Source organism: Arvicola amphibius, chromosome 2 (genome assembly GCF_903992535.2).
Source record: "Arvicola amphibius chromosome 2, mArvAmp1.2, whole genome shotgun sequence".
NCBI lineage: Eukaryota > Metazoa > Chordata > Mammalia > Rodentia > Cricetidae > Arvicola > Arvicola amphibius.
The window spans coordinates 76392621-76413738 of record NC_052048.2 but is presented as its reverse complement, the minus strand read 5'-3'; the positions used below and the strand labels follow the sequence as shown (position 1 = coordinate 76413738).

General features: G+C 41.4%; 1 protein-coding gene across 1 annotated transcript in view; it reads right to left on the bottom strand.

Moving 5' to 3' along the window:
* Window positions 1–4262: 4262 nt before the first annotated feature.
* The window catches only part of Rmnd5a (required for meiotic nuclear division 5 homolog A), a 67251-nt gene continuing 50395 nt past the window's right edge, over window positions 4263–21118 (bottom strand). Inside the window, exons 5-9 of the mRNA XM_038318560.1 lie at window positions 15397–15563; window positions 14504–14669; window positions 12570–12672; window positions 9967–10121; window positions 4263–8523 (exon numbers count right to left, since the gene is read on the bottom strand). Coding sequence (XP_038174488.1) covers window positions 8460–8523; window positions 9967–10121; window positions 12570–12672; window positions 14504–14669; window positions 15397–15563 — 655 coding nt within the window. The 3' untranslated portion in view covers window positions 4263–8459. The remainder of the gene's footprint in view (window positions 8524–9966; window positions 10122–12569; window positions 12673–14503; window positions 14670–15396; window positions 15564–21118) is intronic.

Here is a 21118-nt window from a genome sequence, read left to right as displayed (position 1 = left end):
ATGGTGGCTTAGCACTCAGGAGGCAGAAGCAGGCAGATCCTTGAGTCCAAGGCCAGCCTGGACAACAGAGGAAGTTCCAGGACAGCCAGGGCTACACAGAGAAACCCTTTTTGGAAAACCAAGCAACCAACCAACCTATTTTGGTACCCCCCTGCTGTGTGCATGTGTGTGCGTGCACTGTATCGTTGTGTTGGTCAGAGGACAACTTAAAGGATTTGAGGAGTTGGCTGTCTCCTTCCACCACATGGGTCCCATGGATTGAATTCAGGCTGTCCGGTGTGGCAGCAAGTGATTACTTGCTGAGCCATATCACCCGTTGTGAAGTTAGTGTTCCTGACTTCACTGCAGATAATGTCAAGACAGGCTGGTATGAAGCAAGTTGACGTTTATTTGGAAGAGATTTTAACATAGATATAAGCTTGAAGGGTTAGCAGAAAGATGTGTGCTTAGAGAAAGGAAATGCACACTTAGTGTGGGCGTGGGCTCCTCCGGACTCACACTTGTCTCAGAAGCTCTATTAGAATTCTGGAGACTCAAAGGATTTTTAAGGAATGTCTTTTATTTTTTTCAATAAATAAAATGTGTGCGCGTGTATGTGTGCTGTCCCTGTATATTTTCTCTTCAGCTTTCAGCTTGGATGCTCTGTGATTTGGATGAAAAGTGGTCCCACAGGCTCACAGGGAGAAGTACTACTGGGCCACCGGTGTGGCTGCATTGCAGCAGGCGTGGCCCTGTGGAGGAAGTGGGGTCGGGGGGGGGGGGGGGGCAGAGGGTGTGCTTTGAGGTCTCAGAAGCTCAAGCCAGGCCTAGTGTGTCTCAATTTCTATTAATCCACATTCTGTCACATGGCTCTTTACCTCTCCTCCATTCTATATGTCCAACTCTCCATGTCTAGCTGGTGAAATCCACCTTTTTGGAGAGTTCCCATCTCTGCCCGGAAGTACCACCTAACCTCTCCTGACTAGCTATTTGACCATTCAGCTCTTTATTAAACCAAGCAAGGTTAAACAGGGACACATCTTAACCGTTTGCTCAAATATCCCACAACACATCAGAGAAAGAAAAATTTTTCTCTAGCTGTTAAACTGCTTTGAAAAGAGCCTTCCACGTTTTTAGAAAGCCCCCGAGTCTTCTGGGAAAACAGCTCAGCTGGTTGGTGCTTACCTAGAAATTCCCTGAACCATTGCCCAGTGAGTGGGTCAGAGTTAGCTCTTTTTTCCTCCCAGCTGTTCCTCCTGCATGTGTTCAAATCCTGCCAGAGGTTTGAGGACCTGAGGCTGCACTTACCGATTTCCAAAACTATAGCAGACCACCTCCACAGAAGAGACTAACGGTGGCAATAGCAGGGGTTACAAATAAGTGTGAACCATGCTTCATAGTTCAGTTATTTGAATGTGTATTCTCTTGCAAGTGACTTCGTTTCTTGGTAACCAAGTGACCCACTTGTACAATGCAGTAATATTCCCTGTCCTAAAAGAAATATGCATCTATAGACTTCCTTAATGGGCTAGAGCCATGCTTCCAGGACAAGATAATGAAGTGAGCTTTATTGAACTTTTCACAAGCAATGTTATGTTGATTGGGTCTCCCCAGCATTTTTTTTCTCTTATGTGTGTAAGTGCCTTGATGTGCCCCCCTTACCCTCACCAGAGCTGGAGTTACAAGTGGTTGTTGACTGTGGGGATGGCTTCCCCTCTCCCTCCCCCGAAAATACCTCTTGCCTTCAGAAACTGAGCTTTCATCTGACTTTCCAAACAAGTTTAAAATGTGCCTGTGAGCCTGGTGGTGCAAGCCTTTAATTCCAGCACTCAAGAGGCAGAGGCAGGCTGATTTCTGTGAGTACGAGAACAGCCTCCTCTACAGAGTTAGTTAAAGGACAAAGTTACACAAAGAAATCGTATCTCAAAAACAGACAAATAAAACGCCTGTGATCAAGCCTGCTTCGGTTTAACTAGCCTTCAAAAAATAACATAGCTGACTGTTATGCATGGGACTTCCATGTAATCAGCTTTTACAACCTAAACACAAAGCTTTAATCTTAAAATTATATCTTCCATGCCCATGATGTACATGTGTGTGTGTGTGTGTGTGTGTGTGTGTGTGATCATTTGCTGCAACCTGAAAAACAAGCAAGAATGCACCATAAACACTGGGAGTTCCCGGCTGTAACCTGTTATTGGAAGTAATCTGGTTTGTGACTCTGAGTGACAGTCTGGGTCAACAGAAAAAGGAAAAACGATTAAGTGATTCCTCTTCCTTTTCTCATACCATGCTTACCATGCTGTTCAATAAAATAACGCAAAGCCTTTTGTTACAGACAGACTGAAGACAGAGAAGTAGAGAATTCAAATTCGGGCTCCTGGTTTAAACTACTCCAGGAGAATCCGTTATCCTCTAATGTGGCAATCAAGACAGTGGACACTGATGTGGGTGCTGGGAATTTAACTCAGGTCCTCCAGAGGAGAATCAAGTGTTCTTAACCACAGTCAACACTCCAGTGTCCAGGGTCTCCCCATTTTTATCACTTCTCAAGATAAAGAGTAACCACCCCTTCTAGTAGACACACTTATGCCTGGGAATCTCAGAGGCCCAGGATGACGAGTTCCAAATGTGCCTGGGAGGGACCTACACTGTCTTTCAGACATTGCTATCAGATGCAGGCCCCAAAGCGTATCCCATAGGAAACTGAAGTTTGAGAGATGAGTGTTGGGCAGAAAGGCTCTGCTCAGTGGCCACTAACTCAGCTTTCACACTCCTGGACTTACAGGAGCTGCAGATAAAGGGAAATGGCCTGAGGGGATGGACATTCACGTCTTCTCAGCAAGGTCGGGGGATCTCTTAGGAATTCAATTGTTACGCTTTAATGAGTGTTCTGCCTGCATGTATGTATGTGCACCACACACATGCCTGGTGCCAAAGTCGTCAGAAGAGGGCATGAGATCCCCGGAACTAGAGTTACAGATGGTTGTGGCCACCACGTGGCTGTTTCTCTGTTAAGAGCAGCGAACACTCTTCATCACTGGGCCATCTCTCCAGGTCTTTTTTTCTTAGTGCTGTCATGGCCTGTTTTGTCATGGTGATCGGTAGGTGTCATTAGTCTTCAGTAGGAGTTGGCAGGGAGAAACCAGGCAAGTCTAGTCTGGGTTAACCCTGCATTGTAACCTAACTGGTCGTTTCTCAAATGGTCAACATGTCTACATACACAGCCAAGTAGAATCTGACCCAACCCAAAGGTTAACACAAAACAGAACAACAGATGCAGTGTGAAGGAAGAGATGTCAAGCATTTTCAGCAACTTCATCGGCATCAGACATCAGCAGGTCCAAGTGCAGCGACTGTTTCTGGCAGTCATGCCCTTCACCCAAGGTAGCAACTGTTACTATAATGTGGCAAAGGTATTATCTACAGAGTTGGAAGCTGCTAATATTACTTAGACATGTAACACCACCCCCAATTAGCAATGTTTAAGTCAACTAAAGGTAGTGCTTATTTAGGGCTCTTTCCTCAGTGATTCTGTACTAGTTCTATCAATGTGAAGAAGAAACCCCAATCAAGGAACTGCCTCCAACAGAGTGGCTTATGGGCAAGTTGCTTTCGGCCATGGTGTTTATAACAGAAAACCAACTAGGACAGACACCAAGGAAAACCAAACTATGGTGCAAGATTCTGCTCTGAAAGACTGTCCAACACTCGGGCTGACTCTAGGGGCTCTTTCAGGTTATTTCATGAGACAAGATTTTTCCCTGGTAACAATCTCAATCTCTTTAAAAACTAGAAAAAGGAACACAGGTTCTTGTTCGCTACAGATGATCGTGTTTCGTGTTGAGGTTAGACAATTCAGCCTCTGTTCTTACCCAGCAGTGCTGAGATGCATCCCACTTACCCCCAAATTTGGAAACACAGAGTCCCCTCTTCTTCCCACACTGCTGGTGATGAGATGCTGACAGGGACTTTCTCCTCTCACAATGAGCACCTCCACATCCCACCCGGACTCGTCACCTGGCGAGTTCACAGACTGGTTCCACAAACACTTTTTAAATGTGCAATTCTTTAATCTTAAAAAATATACACAGGAGAAGCCATATGTTTTACATAGGAATACACACATTAACAAAGCATTTCTTAATAGTTTTCCAAACTCTATTGTATCAGTCCGAAATTTATAAATTAAATATATCAGAATTTTTAAGTTAAAATGAGATCCCTGAAACTACTGGATATGTTAACTTCCCCCCCCAAATCAAATAGGCAGAGAGTATCAGTATGATTTAAGTAAGGTTTATTGTTACCTTTATTGCCTATAATCTAGAAGATGCAATTTTATTGTGCCTTTGCAAACAGGATACATCTCTTAAAAAACTGATCAAAAATTTCCATACATATAGCTCTATATGATAGATTACAGTGCAACACTATTCATAATTATAGAAACACTATAGAACCCAGGAGCACGGGGTAAGCCAAAGAAATACAATCCTGAGCCATCTGAGCAAGATGATCTGATGAGTTCTTAGTGTGGGTTAGAAAACATGGTGAAGTACATGCACGCTGCGGTCGTGAATGAAACAGGGCCAACAGCGGTTGCTTGCTAGCTTTTGGGGTGATGGGGAATTTCCACACATGCACACTCATTCGCACTCCTGTGTCCTTCTGCTTCCCTCCCATCCCAGGACATTCACTCCAGCCCCTTCCCAAAAGAAATGTTCAGGCACTAAATCCTACAGAAGCCCACACCTGCCTGGCTGGGAGTGGCTTAAGTCGGCTACTAGAAAGTGTAGGTATCCACCCATACCATGGAGCGAAGCACGTGCTATGAGTCTAGCTGCTTTTTCCTCTTTGGAAATAAATGAAGCATATGCCTGCTACACCTTTAAAATGCCTTAAAAACTTTTCTCTTGCTACATCTTGAAGTAAAATCAACAGCGGAAAATTCGCCCTAAAACTAACTGCCTCATCTGCTACTAAAATACATTTGCCACTCTGTTTTTGGTATCTACTCAATTGTAATTCAGAATGGAAAGTTAATGAAGCTTGTATCTGCTTATGGTGAACACTGCAGTACCACATATAACCTGTCAGCTGCAGGCTTATGAAACACCATCCTTGCTACATATTCCCTCTCTGTGTTCCCCAAGACCACAGTATTCTATTGTAAGATAATGTACAGACAGTTCAATGGTGAAAGTATTTGGTTTGTCTTCACCATACACATCCTAGGGACGAGCTGTACAAGCTACATCTCCACACCTTCCCTGAAGATAACCTGAGTCGGTGGACAGCACTGCTGTCAGTCTACTTAATGAGAGGCTGGGCTGGGGACCAGAGGGCTTGTGGAGTCTACCAGCAGCTGGAACTGTGCAGATAATCCAAGAGCCCTTGGCTTTTGACACTGTCCTAAAGGCTGCCATCACTGAGGTGGAAACAATACACAGCATAAAAATGAGTCTGAGCTGCACAGTCTATGGGACTGGCTATCTGGAGAGGACGACTGGGGGATCCCCATCCCCACATGATTTGGTGTGGGTTTAATGTCTCCCTACACATTAGCTGCTGTGGAAAAAGTAAAACGAAAATTTTACTCCCTTACTTATTTTCAATTAAATGCTAACACACAAAACACATACTCTCTGAATATGAGGTGGCTCTTTTTCTTCAATTTTTTAAAAATAAAGAGGCACCAATACCCGTTCATTTATGTATTAAAAGTCTCTATAATCATCACTGAACAGAAATGACATCTGTGATGATCACACAAAAGAAAAGAGGAAATGACAACTTCAGCCGCTGAGGAGAAGCTCTGGCTACACCAGAATCTGAACATTTGTTAGGACAGTTTTATTGGTTCAGCAGAGTCCCATGGCGGCCTTGGTCCACTACTGGGAAAGGAAATGGCTCTCAAAGAAGCTACGGCTGTTTCCAATGCCTGTTAGCCATGTGACTGGCAATCGTTGCCTCTAGCGTAACCTTCTCTAATAAGAGGCTGAAAGAGACAGACGGCATCCTCCTCCATGCTAGCATGAGCATGGCATCAGTGACGGCATGGTCTTACACAACTGTGAAGGAGGTTCTAGAGTAGAAAGGTCCTAATGTTGTACTTCAGCATCTTTGGTCAAGGTCTGGCTTCTTCAAATCCACCTCTGCTGCAGTCAGTCTCTCACAGATTAAAAGTTCACTCAGGTAAAGAAGAGCATAGAACCTAATTTTCATGGTAAAACGTCAAATCAAGTTTCTATTCTTGGCCCTTGACCACTGGGGCTATAAGACCTTACTGAGGAAGCTGTAAGACCAAACACTTGCTAAACTCATTCTTTAAAGTTTCATGAGCTTCACAAGAAACTGCCAATGTGACTCATAGCACCAGGAGGATCAGGCAGAGCCTGTGTCCTTAAAATGGCCTGAGCCAACTATTTGAAGGGTCTTGCTTCCAAAAAGGATTTGCCACCAGCTTCAAGAACATGTCTGTATCACACAAACTTTATGTGAAGTCTAAATGTCATATAGATGTTTGAAGTTGGAAGGTAAGAATAAGTTATGGAGGGGAAACCCTAAAAACTAAATTTGGCTTAGGAATAACAGTTATTAAAAAAAAAAAAAAAAGTCTGACACTCTAGGATTTAATTCAAAGGAAAACTTACCTATAGTAAACGAGTTTACACCCTCAACAGGATACTGCCTGGCACTATGCCTTTTCTCCTGCAGTTCAGAGGCATCTCTGCTCCTCTTTCACTGCTTCATGGGATGTGGGGGACTTTACAGAGCATCCCACAATGAAGCAGAAGTCATGTGAACCAGGCTGAGTTTGAACAAAGCATGCACTCTGAGCTGGGCCAATCATGATCCCGGCTAACCAAGACAGCTCACAGGAGCCATCAACATGAAACTGACCACATGGTCATTCCACAGAGCTTTTCTGAGTATTATTCTTTCCCTTCACAAGCAAATGCCAGCTCTCCCAGGTAAACATTTCAGCAAACCATCCAGGCTAGTACACCACTGTGAATGCCAGCAATTTCTAATTAACTTAGCACCAAAGCTGTTATCCCCGTTCCCTTAAATCGAGTCCATCTGTAGTTTAAAATAGGAAGAGTCACGTTTCTCTTTGCTTCTGTGTTTACAACTTCCTCATTTTCTCATGAAAGTACTCCTATGTTGATGTTCAGATCTACGTCAGATGAAACAAAGTTGTAGACTATTTGGTGACTTTCACACAGCACTCTTCTGAAGGTGAAGTATTTCATGGGTTTAAGTCAGAATTACGTCCACAGAAGTCTTTGCCATGTAGTTCTTCATACAGAGAGTAACTATTATGCAAGGCTCTTTCTGGGGAGTGCATTAAATGAAGACACCTTACAAAAGAAATTATCTGTAGCCATTTGATTACTATACAGGTCCACAGTCAACTCAAGAAGACGCTGCAGGATAGAGGCATGAACAATATCTAATCCAACATAGAACAATGTGGCCACAGTACAGAAGGTGCTAGCGTCTACCCTTAATGACCTGAAGTGATGAATCTGGCAACTGCATTTAGAACTGGAACATGCTTTTCCCCTTCCACATACACAATGTTTGATGCTGGTGCACATATTTATAACCACATGCACAACACTGTGTGTCTGTGAGAAACAACTAATGTGATACCCAGCCAAGACTTGAAGGCAGACTTCAAAGGACAGGGTGCTAAGACCGAGAGAACATGTATCAACTTAGTAACACCCTTACTTCAGAATTCCATTTATTAAATATACTTTTAAAAAAGCACCTCTTGGTAATAAAAGCAAAGAACCAGTAATATCCCTTTCATTCTCACATCTGCCGGCTAAATTCATGATGGGATTTTAAACAGGAAGCCTGCTGGGGCTACAGACAGAACTCAAATGCAAGCGTGCTGACTTTGAAGCAAGAGCTAGAGCAGAGAAAAACATCAAAAAGCAACACAAATCTGGAATTTATCACAGCTTTCTTCCTTAAGCCAAAAAGAAAGATAAAACAAAAAAGCAAATTCGTTGTATAAACACAATTCACTTTGTCAAACTCCTATGAAGAATATTCATTTAATTATGTATATATAACAAGAAAAAAAGTTCTTCCACAAACACGCTCAAGCTTACAATTATCAAGAAAATGACAGAAGTAAAAGCAGGAATATTAAACACAAGTCAGGAAGGTCAACTTCTGTTTCTGCTTTTAAGTAACAAAATCACCATATAGTAAGTACAAAACCTGCACTGAATGGCAACTGCTGGTGTGTTTACTTGATCAGAAACGGAGACCAAGAGTGATAAAAGCCCTATGGAACACCATCTGGAGCACGTCCTCGTGCACACTAGCGTGTCAGTAGCTTCTGGAGCACAGCTTATAAACCCGGCAGTCCTTGGATAGCTGCAGTCAATAGATCGCTCGTCTCGAATGTACCCATAATTCAGTTTCACTTACAAATTGCAAACAAACTCATTTCTTCAGAAAAATATCTGTTTGGCATCTCCTGGACTTTGTTCCATTGGGCAATATGGACATTTTAATCTAAACATAAAAGAGAAAAGAATGAGTCAAGGAACAAGGTCAGCACCGAGCACTTAGGTACCACATGTGCAGAAGCACAGCTTATATGTTGATTTTGCCTGGAGAATTAATTACGCCCCCTTGATGTAACTGCCAGCCACACTTTGAAGGGTCACGGAAAATAAACCTCAGTCAGATTTTCACCTGAAAGCCTCTTCAATACTTAGTAACTGGGGGAAAATTGTTTTGTAGGTGAAACAAAGATAATTTTCTGAAAACTGATTCCTTAATTTCAGAAGTAAATCTAACCTAAGCCCACCAAGGTTCACATTGCACCTGCCCCTAACTGAATTTCAAATGTGTGAACCGTATAATCTATTCAAGGACAGCAGATATGTTGTGAGCTGCCAAGCCTGCACCAGGAAGAGCCCACACAGCCATCAGTGACAAAGAACACTGCAGGTCACCTGTGATCTGCACTGTGATCTGTGTGGTCTGGGAAGGGCAGAAAAAACAGTTTCTTTCAAGCAGGAGCCCTCCCAGGAAAGGGTCTGCCTACCATGGTCCAGAACCAACACCAGTGAAGACTTCTATAACTGCCTAGGCCAGAATACCTTTGAGACTTTTTTTTTTTTAAGTTGGGCTCATTATCTATAAAAATTACCAATGTCTATGTACTTAGAACCATGAACACAATGGCAGGAATTTATCACATGTGGAGAACACATGCTGGCGCTGTATTCCTCAATAGGAAGCCAACTAAATAATTATATCCCATACTGCAGAGTAGCCTACATTTCTGGGGGGTGAAGGCAGGAAATAGGCTGAAACAATCTCATGTAGCTCAGGATGGCCCCTCCAACTTGCTATGTAGTTGAAGATGATCTTGAACTCTCTAGAACCTCTTGCCTCTGCTACTCAAATGCTGGGACTATAAGCATGTATAATCATACCATGCTATTCTGGTAACTTTAACAACAATAACAAATGACTCTTTTGCAGCACATAAAAAGACTCCAAAATAAATCCCTAACTGGGAAAAGCAAACCACAGAAAGGAAAAGGGTATATTTAGTACATTACTCTTCAGACCTTAGAGGGAATCAGACTACATTTATAACTCCAATCACCAAAACCCTTGAGCAGATTAAACTAACCAAACAGATTAGATGTGAGCCACTTTCGATGAATAGTTAAGAAACTAATTTCTGAATCTAGTTATGGGCTGAGCATGGTGCTGCACACCTTTAATGCCAACACTTGGGAGGCAGGAGCAAACAGATATCTGAATTTGATGTTGGCCTGATCTTATAGATCAGTCAGAGCATACAAAGAAACCTTGTCTCAAAAAACAAAAACAAACAAATGAAAAACTAAGTAAATACATAATTCATAATTTACGTATCCTTATTACATCTTCATGCAAAAAGATATGTATTTAATGCTTACGAAATCAGACACTTACTTGCTACCATTAAACATTTTATTTAGGGCATCTCTTGATATAATATGACCACAAACCAATTTCATGGGTGGATTGTTATCTGTTGTTTGCTGACGAAGAATGGGGCAGGCAAATATGGAGTGATACCAGCACTTTTTACCAAGGTCCACTTCAATCTGTTAGAAAAAGAAAATGCAGAAAGGCTAATTAATCCCTGAAAGCCATCCACATTACCACCTATTGTGCAGCAAGCCTGTCTGTTTGGAGCGACTCTGTGGAACTGTCTCAAAGAAAGGGAAGCCTTTTTTTTTTTTTTTTTTTTTTTTAAGTTGAGGTAAACTAGTCTGCAAAACTACACTACTACTTTGTAAACCAGATTCTGAGGTCTTAGGGAATAAAACACAATGTTTCAGAAGCTAACAACATTTTTCAGTGGTACCAGGCAGCACACTCAGAGCCTGGTCCATGAGTGACCAACCACTAAGCCACATCCCTCGACTAAACACCTTGAAAATTTATCAGAATGTAACCACAGGCTTGCCATACCCTGACTGTTCTGCAGACAGCACTAAGTGAGGTGATAAATACAGCGCCACAACCCCTCCAAGGGCAGTCTATGTTCAGCTGTCCTCTGTGTGAGCCTCAGATCTGAGCTTCCTATGCAAACTGTGGGAAGCGGTTCAGAGAAAATCTGAAACAGGGAGGAGAGGCAAGTTTTGTCTATCCTTCCCCCCTTTTCTTTTCCTTTTTTTTTTTGGTTGTTGTTGTTGAAGTGGTGGGAAATCCAATGCAGGGCTCTGCACATGGACAGGCAGCTCTAAGCCAGCACTTCACCCTACCCCTCGTCCCGTACCTTATGCACATGCCTTTTTTTTTTTTTTTAATTCTTGAGATAGGATCTCAGTAAGTTGTCTAAGCAGGCCTTGAACTTGAAATACCCCTGCCTCAGCTTCCAAAGTACCTGGAAGTACAGGCTTGTACCACCAGTACCAGCTTAAGCTAAATCTCAACAGGATCTTTTGTGATTTGTATATTAAAACTCATTGTATGGTATCACCATTACGTTTTTGCCACAAACATATCAAATCATATGAAAGCTTGAAGTCATCTAGCAGAGCAGCTGTTTCACACCAATATCCACAGTTTCCCTTCCTTCTCACTGTAATAGTTACCATTCTAAACGTTCATTACTGCCAGGTGTGGTGGCACATATCTAATCCCAGCAGAGAAAGGGGATTTGAGTTTGAGTTCCATGCCAGCCATGGACACAGAGACACACTGACTCAAAAAATAAACAAAAATAAAATAGACCTATTAATAAAGTTCTTTAAGGAAAAACCGACAATGGGTAGGGGATGGAGTCTAGTATTCACAGGGACCTGAGTCCAAACTACAGCACTACAAAAATGGTAGAAGAGACCTATAAACCCAGTACCCAGGAGGATCAGAGGAATCCTAAACTTGACACACAGTAAGAACATCTTTAAAAAAGAAAAAAGAGGACAAAGTACATCAAAGCCATCATGAGGAAAGATTACCAGCCACTACCTCCTGTTGCTTCCCTAGCCCCAAGTGCACACTTTCAGTTGGGATCCTACTGGTTGCTCTACTTCAGTGTGCAAGTCTCAAAGATGCTCACAGCATGACCATAAAACTGCCAGTGCTGGGAACCTTCTCAGGGCATTGAGTTTTTTCCCTTTGTTCCAGCAGCAGCAGCAGCAGCAGCAGGAGCACTGGGAGGACACCTGTGCCTTCAATCACAAACCATCTTCAACAAGCTCTTAAAAGTTGATGCAACAACTGACAGGCTTACAGCTGGAAGGACAAAGCAACTGCAGACAAACCTATGTGCGGGTGTGGCAAAGAAGAAGCCAACGCCAAAGGCTTAATTCAGTCCTCCAGGGTCTGGCCACAACTGTGTCAGAAATGGTGATTTTAAGTTAAAGTCTTAGTGTCCTCTGCCAGAGGAAACACATACAATAAACTCTAAGCCTCGCATCATAACCACTATGGCAGCCACAGTGTGCCTGCCACCTCTAGGCTTCAGTAGCCCATAAAGAGAAGGGGCCCTCTTTTTACAGATAAACTGCTGCCCATAAGTGAGCTTACTAGAAAACACAACTTTCCTGAACTGCGTTCATCAGCTTGCAACTGAAACTTGAAGTCAAAATTTTGGATGCACTCCTCCAGTGTCTCCAAAAGATGTATGTCCTACATACCTGTTTTCTTATTTTGGCTTTTGTTGTTGTTGAGACGGGGCCTCAACTGTGATGCCCTGGCTGCCTTGGAACTCATTATGTGGGCCAGACTGGACTCAAACTCAAAGATCTGTCTACCTCTGTGCCTCCTGAGTGCTGGAATTAGTGTCTATCATTACTCCCTCATGCCTAGTTTAATTTTAATTAGTTAACTGATTTGTTTCCTTTTGAGAGTGGTGCTGGATCCAAAGCTATATTCCCAACCATATTTATCACCCATATTACATGCATTTAAATAAACAAAAACAAACCTGCTGAATGGCTACAATAGTGTTCCCTGATGAAATGGCATGATGACCACTTTTAAATCTTAAAACGCCCATCTTCTAAGGAGGGAAGGGTAAATAAATTGTCAATGGAACTCACAGGTAATTCGTCTTTCTGGTTCCAAACTCCAGTACACTGTCTCTGCTCAATCACAGCTTTGATGTTAATTAGTGCGGGCAGTGCCACACAACCTGCTGAGAAGCTGAGGGCAAAAGAGTAAGCATCAGTGCCAATCCCCAAAGGTGCCAACCCCCAAAGCACAGACCCTGGCAACTTTTTCCTCTAAAAGAAAAATAAACTCATTTTCTCCCTCATCCTCCTGCTCCTAGCCCTCAGTTATATTTCCTGTAGTTATTGGAACAAAAAAAAAAATCCCCTTTACAAACAAAACATAAAACCCTAGGGCTACCAAAAGCCTAACTAGAATGGGAGAAATTGAAAGAAAAAAAAAGCAAAATTGTCTTCTGATTGGATAGTTTAATTTTCATTTAATTCCCCAGCAACTAGAAAAAAAAAAAGAATAACTGGTTCCACCCTATCAAAAGAGAGGCAGCTCTGGCACTTGGTGCTGAAAGGGAGGGGCCGCCATTCTAAGAATCATCAACCCCATCAGCTCAAAGGAGGGAAGTACAAGAATGAAGTGCTGATGTGCCTCCCATCACGGTGGCTCGTGCCCTCACACTTCTGAGCCTGTCTCTGTAAGTATGATTCTGTAAAGTTATACAAATTAAACCTTCCAGTTTTCCCTCCAGTGTACAACATAAAAAAAACTACAATCATATCACCAAACTCATCAGAAAAGTCTTTACAAGTCCGTCACCACACTCGCAACTTAACCTTCATCACTGTGTCAAAAGATAAACACATGTGGCATCACTTGCTTCCTTTAATGTGACAAGCTTACTTCATTCACTGGAAAAATAGCTGTAAAATCCAGAATGTAAATAACTGTGGTTTTGGTTTTGTGGATGACATCACTTAAATGTTAGAAATTAAAACATACCAATTTTTAAAAATCATAATAAACATACTATATTGGCATGCCAGTTGCAAATTATTCCAAGTAAAAACTATAGCAGGCTTTCTTTTGGGCTACCAAGCAGCTCCCAAATCATGACATGGAGACTTATTTATCAGTTATGAATGCTTGCCCTTAGCTCATGTATGGCTGTCCCACTAACTCCTGTAACTCACTGTAACCCGTTTCTATTCATCTACCTTTTGCCTCGGGCTTTCTTACCTTTCTTTCATTCTCTATGTCCTACTGTCACTGCTTCCTCCGTGTCTGTGAGCCTGGCTACCCCTGCACATCTCCCTCTTTTTCAACCTTGTTCTCTCTTCTCTCTTAAACCTAGAGATTCCACCTCCTACTGATCCTCTCTGCCTATCTACTGCATAGCTATGGCTGCTCAGCTTTTAATTAGATCAACCAGGTACCTTAGGTAGGCAAGGAGAAACAAATGTAACACATCCTTACATAGTTAAACATGCAGCACAAATGTAACATGTCTTTACATTGTTAAAGTAATATGCTACAACAAAAACCATATTTTGTAACAAGACAATTCATAACTCAATATACAGGTATTTTGTCTCAATAATCACCCTGAAGCATGAAACTAAGTGTTTTATACAAATGTGCTATTGTGTCACACAGAATACTAAAAAACGTAGATACAAATGTCAACTTAAACCAAGTATTTACTGCCTACCCAAGGCACTGCAGAGCTAAAGAGCATTTCCTAGGCAGTCAGCAGAGTAGTAAGGACGGGCTGGTGTCAACAGCCCCACAAGACAGACCCTCATCTGTGCAAAGGTCAGCAGTGGGAAAAGGGTTCTGGACTACACTGGCTTCCAGAACACACTTGGAGAGCAGCTGCCTTAAAACTGTGTCACTGCCAACTATGGCAAGCACTGTACCCTTCTGCAGAAAGACAACACAATCTACTTGTCTACTTGTTTAATCATAAAGGCAACAAGAAAAGATGCCCAATACAGTGCCCATTTCAGAGCAAGCAGGGCCATTACTGCACCTGACACTGAGAGGAGACTCCACAGAGAGCCCCAGGAGGGCACAAGCATCCCGTGTAAAGATGTCACAGATGTCAGCCCACTGATTTGCATCAAGTAGGTGAACATATGGTGAATTCTCAATCCCTTGTCTCAGGTACACGAGGCTTCCCATCAATACCTGAATGTCTAAAAGAAAAAGCATCAGCACAGTGGAGGAATACACAGTCGTGTCTGAAATAGCATATACTTGTCAACAATCGGCTGGGAAAGTTAAGAACATCTCCAGCCCATGTAGCATATCCTAAAATAATGCAAACATGCTGGTCCCTAATCTTGGTTGCCAAGTCCCTCCCCTAAAACTAAGGACACAGTAAGAGAGGATGAGAAAAAGGAAGCAGTGGAAATGCTGAATTGGGAATTCCTAGTCTTACACCATCACACACGTTTGGGGATGAAGTAGCCATACTCATCACACTGACACGTGAGAGCAACACGTGGTGACACAGGAGTGTCCGAGGAGCATGCCACACCTTGGTCTCGCCAGTGTCCTTACATTAAGGAATCCCCCACTCTGCAATGTCTCTGGCTTCAATGCTGTACTGCTGCTCTAGTGTCAGTGTGCAATGTTTGCATTACCAGTTATCCCAACAATTTTATTCATTAGCAAATGTGTATGGCAGACACATCTGGTGGCTACTGGCTCCTTCCAAACATTAAAAATCTCTTGACTTAAGCCTTGCTGGTGGCACTCCTCTGTATTCCCAGCATTCTGGAGGCTGACACAGGAGAATCAGTGTGAGACCAGCTTGGACTACTGAGAGACTGTCTCAGTACTGTCTCCTTGTGCTCTCCCTACCCTGTGCAGGCTCCCTTCCCAAAGTACAAAGGAAAACAGGTCTGACTCCAGACTCACCTTTTTGATGATTTAGAGCAAATGGCTGGAAATTTTTCGCATACTGTAAGGCTTCCCGCTGATTTGTAGTTCCACCCATTAACAAGCTAATGAAGTACAGTCGATGTAGCTTAAACTCCAAGGAGCTGTTCTGGGCTATGAGCATTTCTCGGTTGGATACTGCCCATCTAAAACAACAGAAAAAGGTTTGAAGAGTAATCAAGGGCATGAGCAAGGTGTTTTAAAAGCTGGTTGACATCTAGCATGTGAAAAGGGGGTCTGGTCTGCCATCTTGTGGGAAGTTTAGTAACATCAACCATTGAGGATATGCAAACACAAGGGTAAAGTTAGAAAACTGTTACTCCTTTAATGAGGTTTTATCATAAGAATGGCTAGGGAATGCCACAAAATACACTTGGATTCAATGAGAGCCACACTTTGGAATGTGTGCCTTAGGATTTACACCTAGACTGTTTAGAGCCACCCTTCTTCCTATTAGAGCAGCCTATCTGCAAACTCTGAAGAGATCCGGGTGGTGGTGTCCCACGCCTTTAATCCCAGCATATGGGAGGCGGAGGCAGAGGCAGGTGGATCTCTGTAAATTTGAGGCCAACCTGGACTACAAGAGCTAGTTTCAGGACAGGCTCCAAAGCCTACAGAGAAACCCTGTCTCAAAAAACAAAGCAAAACAAAAAACTCTGAAGAGAAATCTCTTACTTTTTAAATTACATTCTCCCATTTATTTAGGCACTCATTCCTTTTTGGGGGGCACTCACATCATGAACTTCATGTAGAAGTCAGAGGACAACCTCTGAAGTCATGATGGATGGTGGCAATGAGTCCACGTAAGGCTCTGTACAAGTGCCTTTACCTGCTGTACAACCTCATTGTGGGTCTGGAATCTCTTATTTTTAAGCCTTTGTCCAACTTTATGCTACTCTGTTTAGCACTAAAATCTAGAAAACGGGGGGCAAGGGGCTATGGATACAGCTTAGTTAGAGTGTTTGTTTAATACATACAGAAGGGCCCTGGGTTCAAACCCCAACAATACAACAGAAATATGCAAAACCAAGAAAACCAGCACACACAGATAATTCTCAAGGTACTTGCTTTTTTTTGGATTTATCTTATCTTATGCATGTGTTTTGTTACCATGGATGTATACACACCGTGTGCATGTCAGGTGCCCTCAAAGGCCAGGAGCATTGGATCTCCTGGAACTGGAGTTACAGACTGTTTTGGTTTGCCATGTGTGTTCTGGGAACTGAACCCAGGTCTTCTGGAAGAGTAACAGGCACTCTTAACCACTGAGATACCATAAGTGAGCAGGTACTAGCGGCACAAGCAGACACTAACTCAGTGAACTGGGACTACCATGTCAAGCATGACAAAAGCAGAAATGTACCACAAGTCAGTGTTAAAGTTTACAGATGAGATAAAGAAGCTATAAAAGCTACTGTTTAATTGACCTTTACTTTGACATTCTTTTACCTAACCCAGTGGAATCTGAATTAGGTATGATTATAAAATATATAGGGATGAGTAACTTGAGATGGGGCTATATTTCAGTGGCAGAGTGATTGCCCAGCACACACAAGTACTCTGGTTTGACACCTAACACCAGTGGGTGGGGCGGCAAAATAAAGGTGACATAAAACTTGAATAACTTATTACACCGTACCTAATATTAAAATACTGCTTAACTAATGAGTTTCCCAGTAGAGCTCTTGTTCCCACTGTTATTTTCTCAATTCATCAAATATTAATCAATGAATAACCATTTGATGAAACAAAACAAAGCAATGCTTTTCTAGACTCCTTGAGACTAACGTCTTCTTCCAATGGTTCAACCAACATTTAGATTGCAGGTTAAGCAAACTTAAATTTTTATAAAAGACTTTTAATCCAAAGCAAAAGTAAATGTGCCAACCAGATATGTCTACCCTGAATTTGTGACATGATGCTGTCATATTCAAAGTTCATGCTCAAAAATTAACAAGAGGGAAAATGTGCTGTTTTTTTCTGATTGGCTGATCATGTTTAATATTAGATAAGTCTACGCATTTTCCTGCAAATTTTGTGATTTCCCTTTTCTTTAGAGTTGAATAATATTCTACATTATATCTGTAACATACTTTCATTATCCATGCATCTGTTCGACTAGGTTGGTTCCATTTCCTAGCTACAGTGACAAATACAGGGGTAGGAAACAGGGTTCTTTGTGTATATGTAAGTTTACAAATTTTGTGTTGGACCACACATAGCTGTCTGGGACACATGCGGCCCCAGGCTGTTACAGTATAGTGATATATTTTGTTTTGCTTTTAAAATATATTTTAAATGATATGCTTTATTTATTCTTTTAAGTTTTCATATATGTGTACAATGCCTTCTGATCATATCCACTCCCCACAACCTCAATGCATCTCCTGCCAGACTCATATCCTCGTTTTAATTATTCTTTTTATTGAACTATGTATTTTTCTCCATTCACCTTCTATCCTCTTGCCTCCCGTTATACTCTCGCCCATTGTCCCCATACTCCCAATTTACTCAGGAGATCTCTTTTTCTGCTTCCAATGTAGATTAGATCCATATGTCTCTCTTAGGGTCCTTATTGTTGTCTAGGTTCTCTGGGATTGTGAATTGTAGGCTGGTTCTTCTTTGCTTTATGTCTAAAAGTCACTTATGAGTGAGTACATATGATATTTGTCTTTCTGGTTCTGATTACTTCACTCAAAATGATGTTTTCTAGATCCATCCATTTTCAAATTTCAAGATGTCATTATCTAATCTGCTGTGTAGTAATCTATTGTGTAAAATGTACCACTTTTTCCTTATCTATTCTTCAATCGAAGGGCATTTAGGTTCTGGCTGTGACCAACAATGCTGCTATGAACATAGTTGAGAACATATCCTTGTACAATTGAGTATCCTTTGGGTATATACCCAAAACTGGCATTGCTGGGTCCTAATTTTCTAAGAAAACACCATACTGATATCCAAAATGGCCGTACCAGTTATCACTCCCAACAGCAATGGAGGACTGTTCCCTTTACCCCACAACTTCTCCAGCGTAAGATGTCATCAGTGTTTTTGATCTTGGCCATTCTTACAGGTGTAAGATAAAATTTGAGTTACTTGATTTGCATTTCTTTGATGGCTAAGGATATTGAGCATTTCCTTAAGTGTCTTACACCCATTTTAAATTCCTCTGTTGAGAGTTCTCTGTTTGAGTTTCTACCCCATTTTTTTAAAATTGGATTATTTGTTCTTTTGATGACCAATTTCTTGAGTTCTTTGTGTATTTTGGAGATAAGTCCTCTTGTCTGATGTGGGGTTGGTGAAAATCTTTTCCCATTCTGTAGGCTTCGTTTTGTCATGCTGATCATGTCCTTTGCTGTACAGAAGCTTTTCAGTTTCAGGATGTCCCATTTATTAATTTTTTTTTCCTCTCAAGTGTCTTGTGCTACTGGGGTTATATTTAGGAAGTGGTCTCCTGTGTTCAAGTATACTTCCCACTCTCTCTTCTAAGAGGTTCAACGTGATTGGCTTTATGTTGAGGTCTTTGATCCATTTAGACTAGAGTTTTGTGCATGGCGATAAATATGGATCTATTTTCATTTTTCTATATGTTGATATCCAGTTATGGCAGCACCATTTATTGAATAGGCTTTCTTTTTTCCATTTTATATTGTTTTCCTTTTTGTCAAAAATCAGGTGATCTTAGGTGTATGGATTGATATCTGGGTCTTCAATTCAGTTCCATTGGTCCTCCTGTCTGTTTTTATGCCAATACCCGGCTGTTTTCAGGTCTGTAGTGGAGTTTGAAGCCAGGAATTGTGATGCCTACAGAAATTCCTTTATTGTACAGGACTGTTTTGGCTATCCTTTTTTTTTCTTTTCCACATGAAGTTGAGTATTGTTCTTTCGAGGTCTGTGAAGAATTTTGCTGGGATTTTGCTGGGCATTGTATTGAATCTGTAGATTGCTTTTGCTGAGAGTGCCATTTTTACTATGTTAATTCTACCTACCCAAGAGCAAGGGAAATCTTTCCATTTTCTAGTGTCTTCTTTAACATCTTTCTTCAAAGATTTAAAGTTCTTGTCATACAAGTCTTCCACTTGTTTGGTTAGAGTTACTCTGAGATATTTTATGCTATCTGTGGCTATAGTGAAGGGTGTTGATTCTCTGATTTCTTTCCCAGCCCTTTTATCATCTGTGGACAGGAGGGCTACTGATTGTTGCATGGAGGGCCTGCTTGTTCATCCCAGCCGCCTAGCTAGCTCAGCCCCGAAACAACCAACAAAAATTGTATTAATTAAATGACTGCTAGGCCCATTAGCTCTAGCTAATGGCTAACTCTCACATCTTGAATTAACCCATTTCTATTAATCACATGGCAATGGCTTACCAGGTAAAATTCTAACCGACATCTGTCTCAGGCAGAGGATCCATAGCTGCTCTCTGACTCTGTTTTCTTTCTCCCAGCATTCAGTTGTCTTCTCAGCCTACTTAAGTTCTGCCCCTAACAGGTCAAGGCAGTTTCTTTATTCATTAAACCAATACAAGCAACACATAGAAAAAAGGACCTCCTACACCAACTGATTTTTTTTGAGTTAATCTTGTATCCTGCTACATTACTGAAAGTGTTTGAGTTGTAGAAGTTCCTTGGTAGAATTTTTGGGGTTGCTTATCATATCAACCAGCATATCAACAGCAAACAGTGAGAGTTTGACTTTTTTTCTGATTTGTATCCCCTTGATCTCCTTTTGGTGTCTTATTGCTCTAGCTAGGACCTCAAGAACTATATTGAATAGATATGAAGAGAATAGACAACCTTGTCTTGTTCCTGATTTCAGTGGGATCACTTTGAGTTTCATTTAGTTTGATGTTGGCTATTGGCTTGTTAAATATTGACTTTATTATGCTTAGGTATCCCTTATATCCCTGCTCTCTCAAAGACCTTTATCATGAAGGGATGTTGTATTTTGTCAAAGGCTTTTAGCATCTAATGAGAAGATCATATGGTTCTTTTTTTTCAGTTTGCTTATATGGTGGATTACACTGACAGATTTTCATATGTTGAACCATCCCTGCATCTCTGGGATGAAGCTGACTTGACATGGTGGACAATTTTTCAGATGTGTTCTTAGATTCAGTTTGCCAGTATTTTATTGAATATATTTGCATCAATGTTCATGAGTGAGACTGGACTGTTATTCTCTTTCTTAGTAATGTCTCTGTGTGGTTTTGGTATCAGGGTAACTGTAGCCTCAAAAAAAGAGGTTGGCAATGTTCCTCCTATTTTTATTGTGTGGAATAATGAGGAGTATCGGTATTAGTTTTTCTTTTAAAAAATCTTGTAGAATTCTGCATTGAAACCATCTGGTCCTGGGCATTTTTTTTTTTTTTTGAGGTTGAATATTTATTCAGGGGGTTATGAAGGGGGAAGGGAGGAGGGAAGAGAGACAGAGAGGGAAAGAGGAGAGGAGAGAGAGATGGGGGAAGCAGAGAAGTGGGGAGAGAGGAAGAAAAAAAGCCCTGGGCATTTTTTTTTTGTTTTGTTTTGTTTTTTTTTTTTTGGTTGGGAGACTTTTGATGACTGTATTTCTTTAGCAGTTATAGGTCTATTTAATTTGCTTATCTGTTCTTGATTTAATTTTGGTAAGTGGTATTTACCCAGAAAATTGTTCATTACCTTTAATTTTCCAATTTTGTAGAGTACAGGTTTTTGGAATAT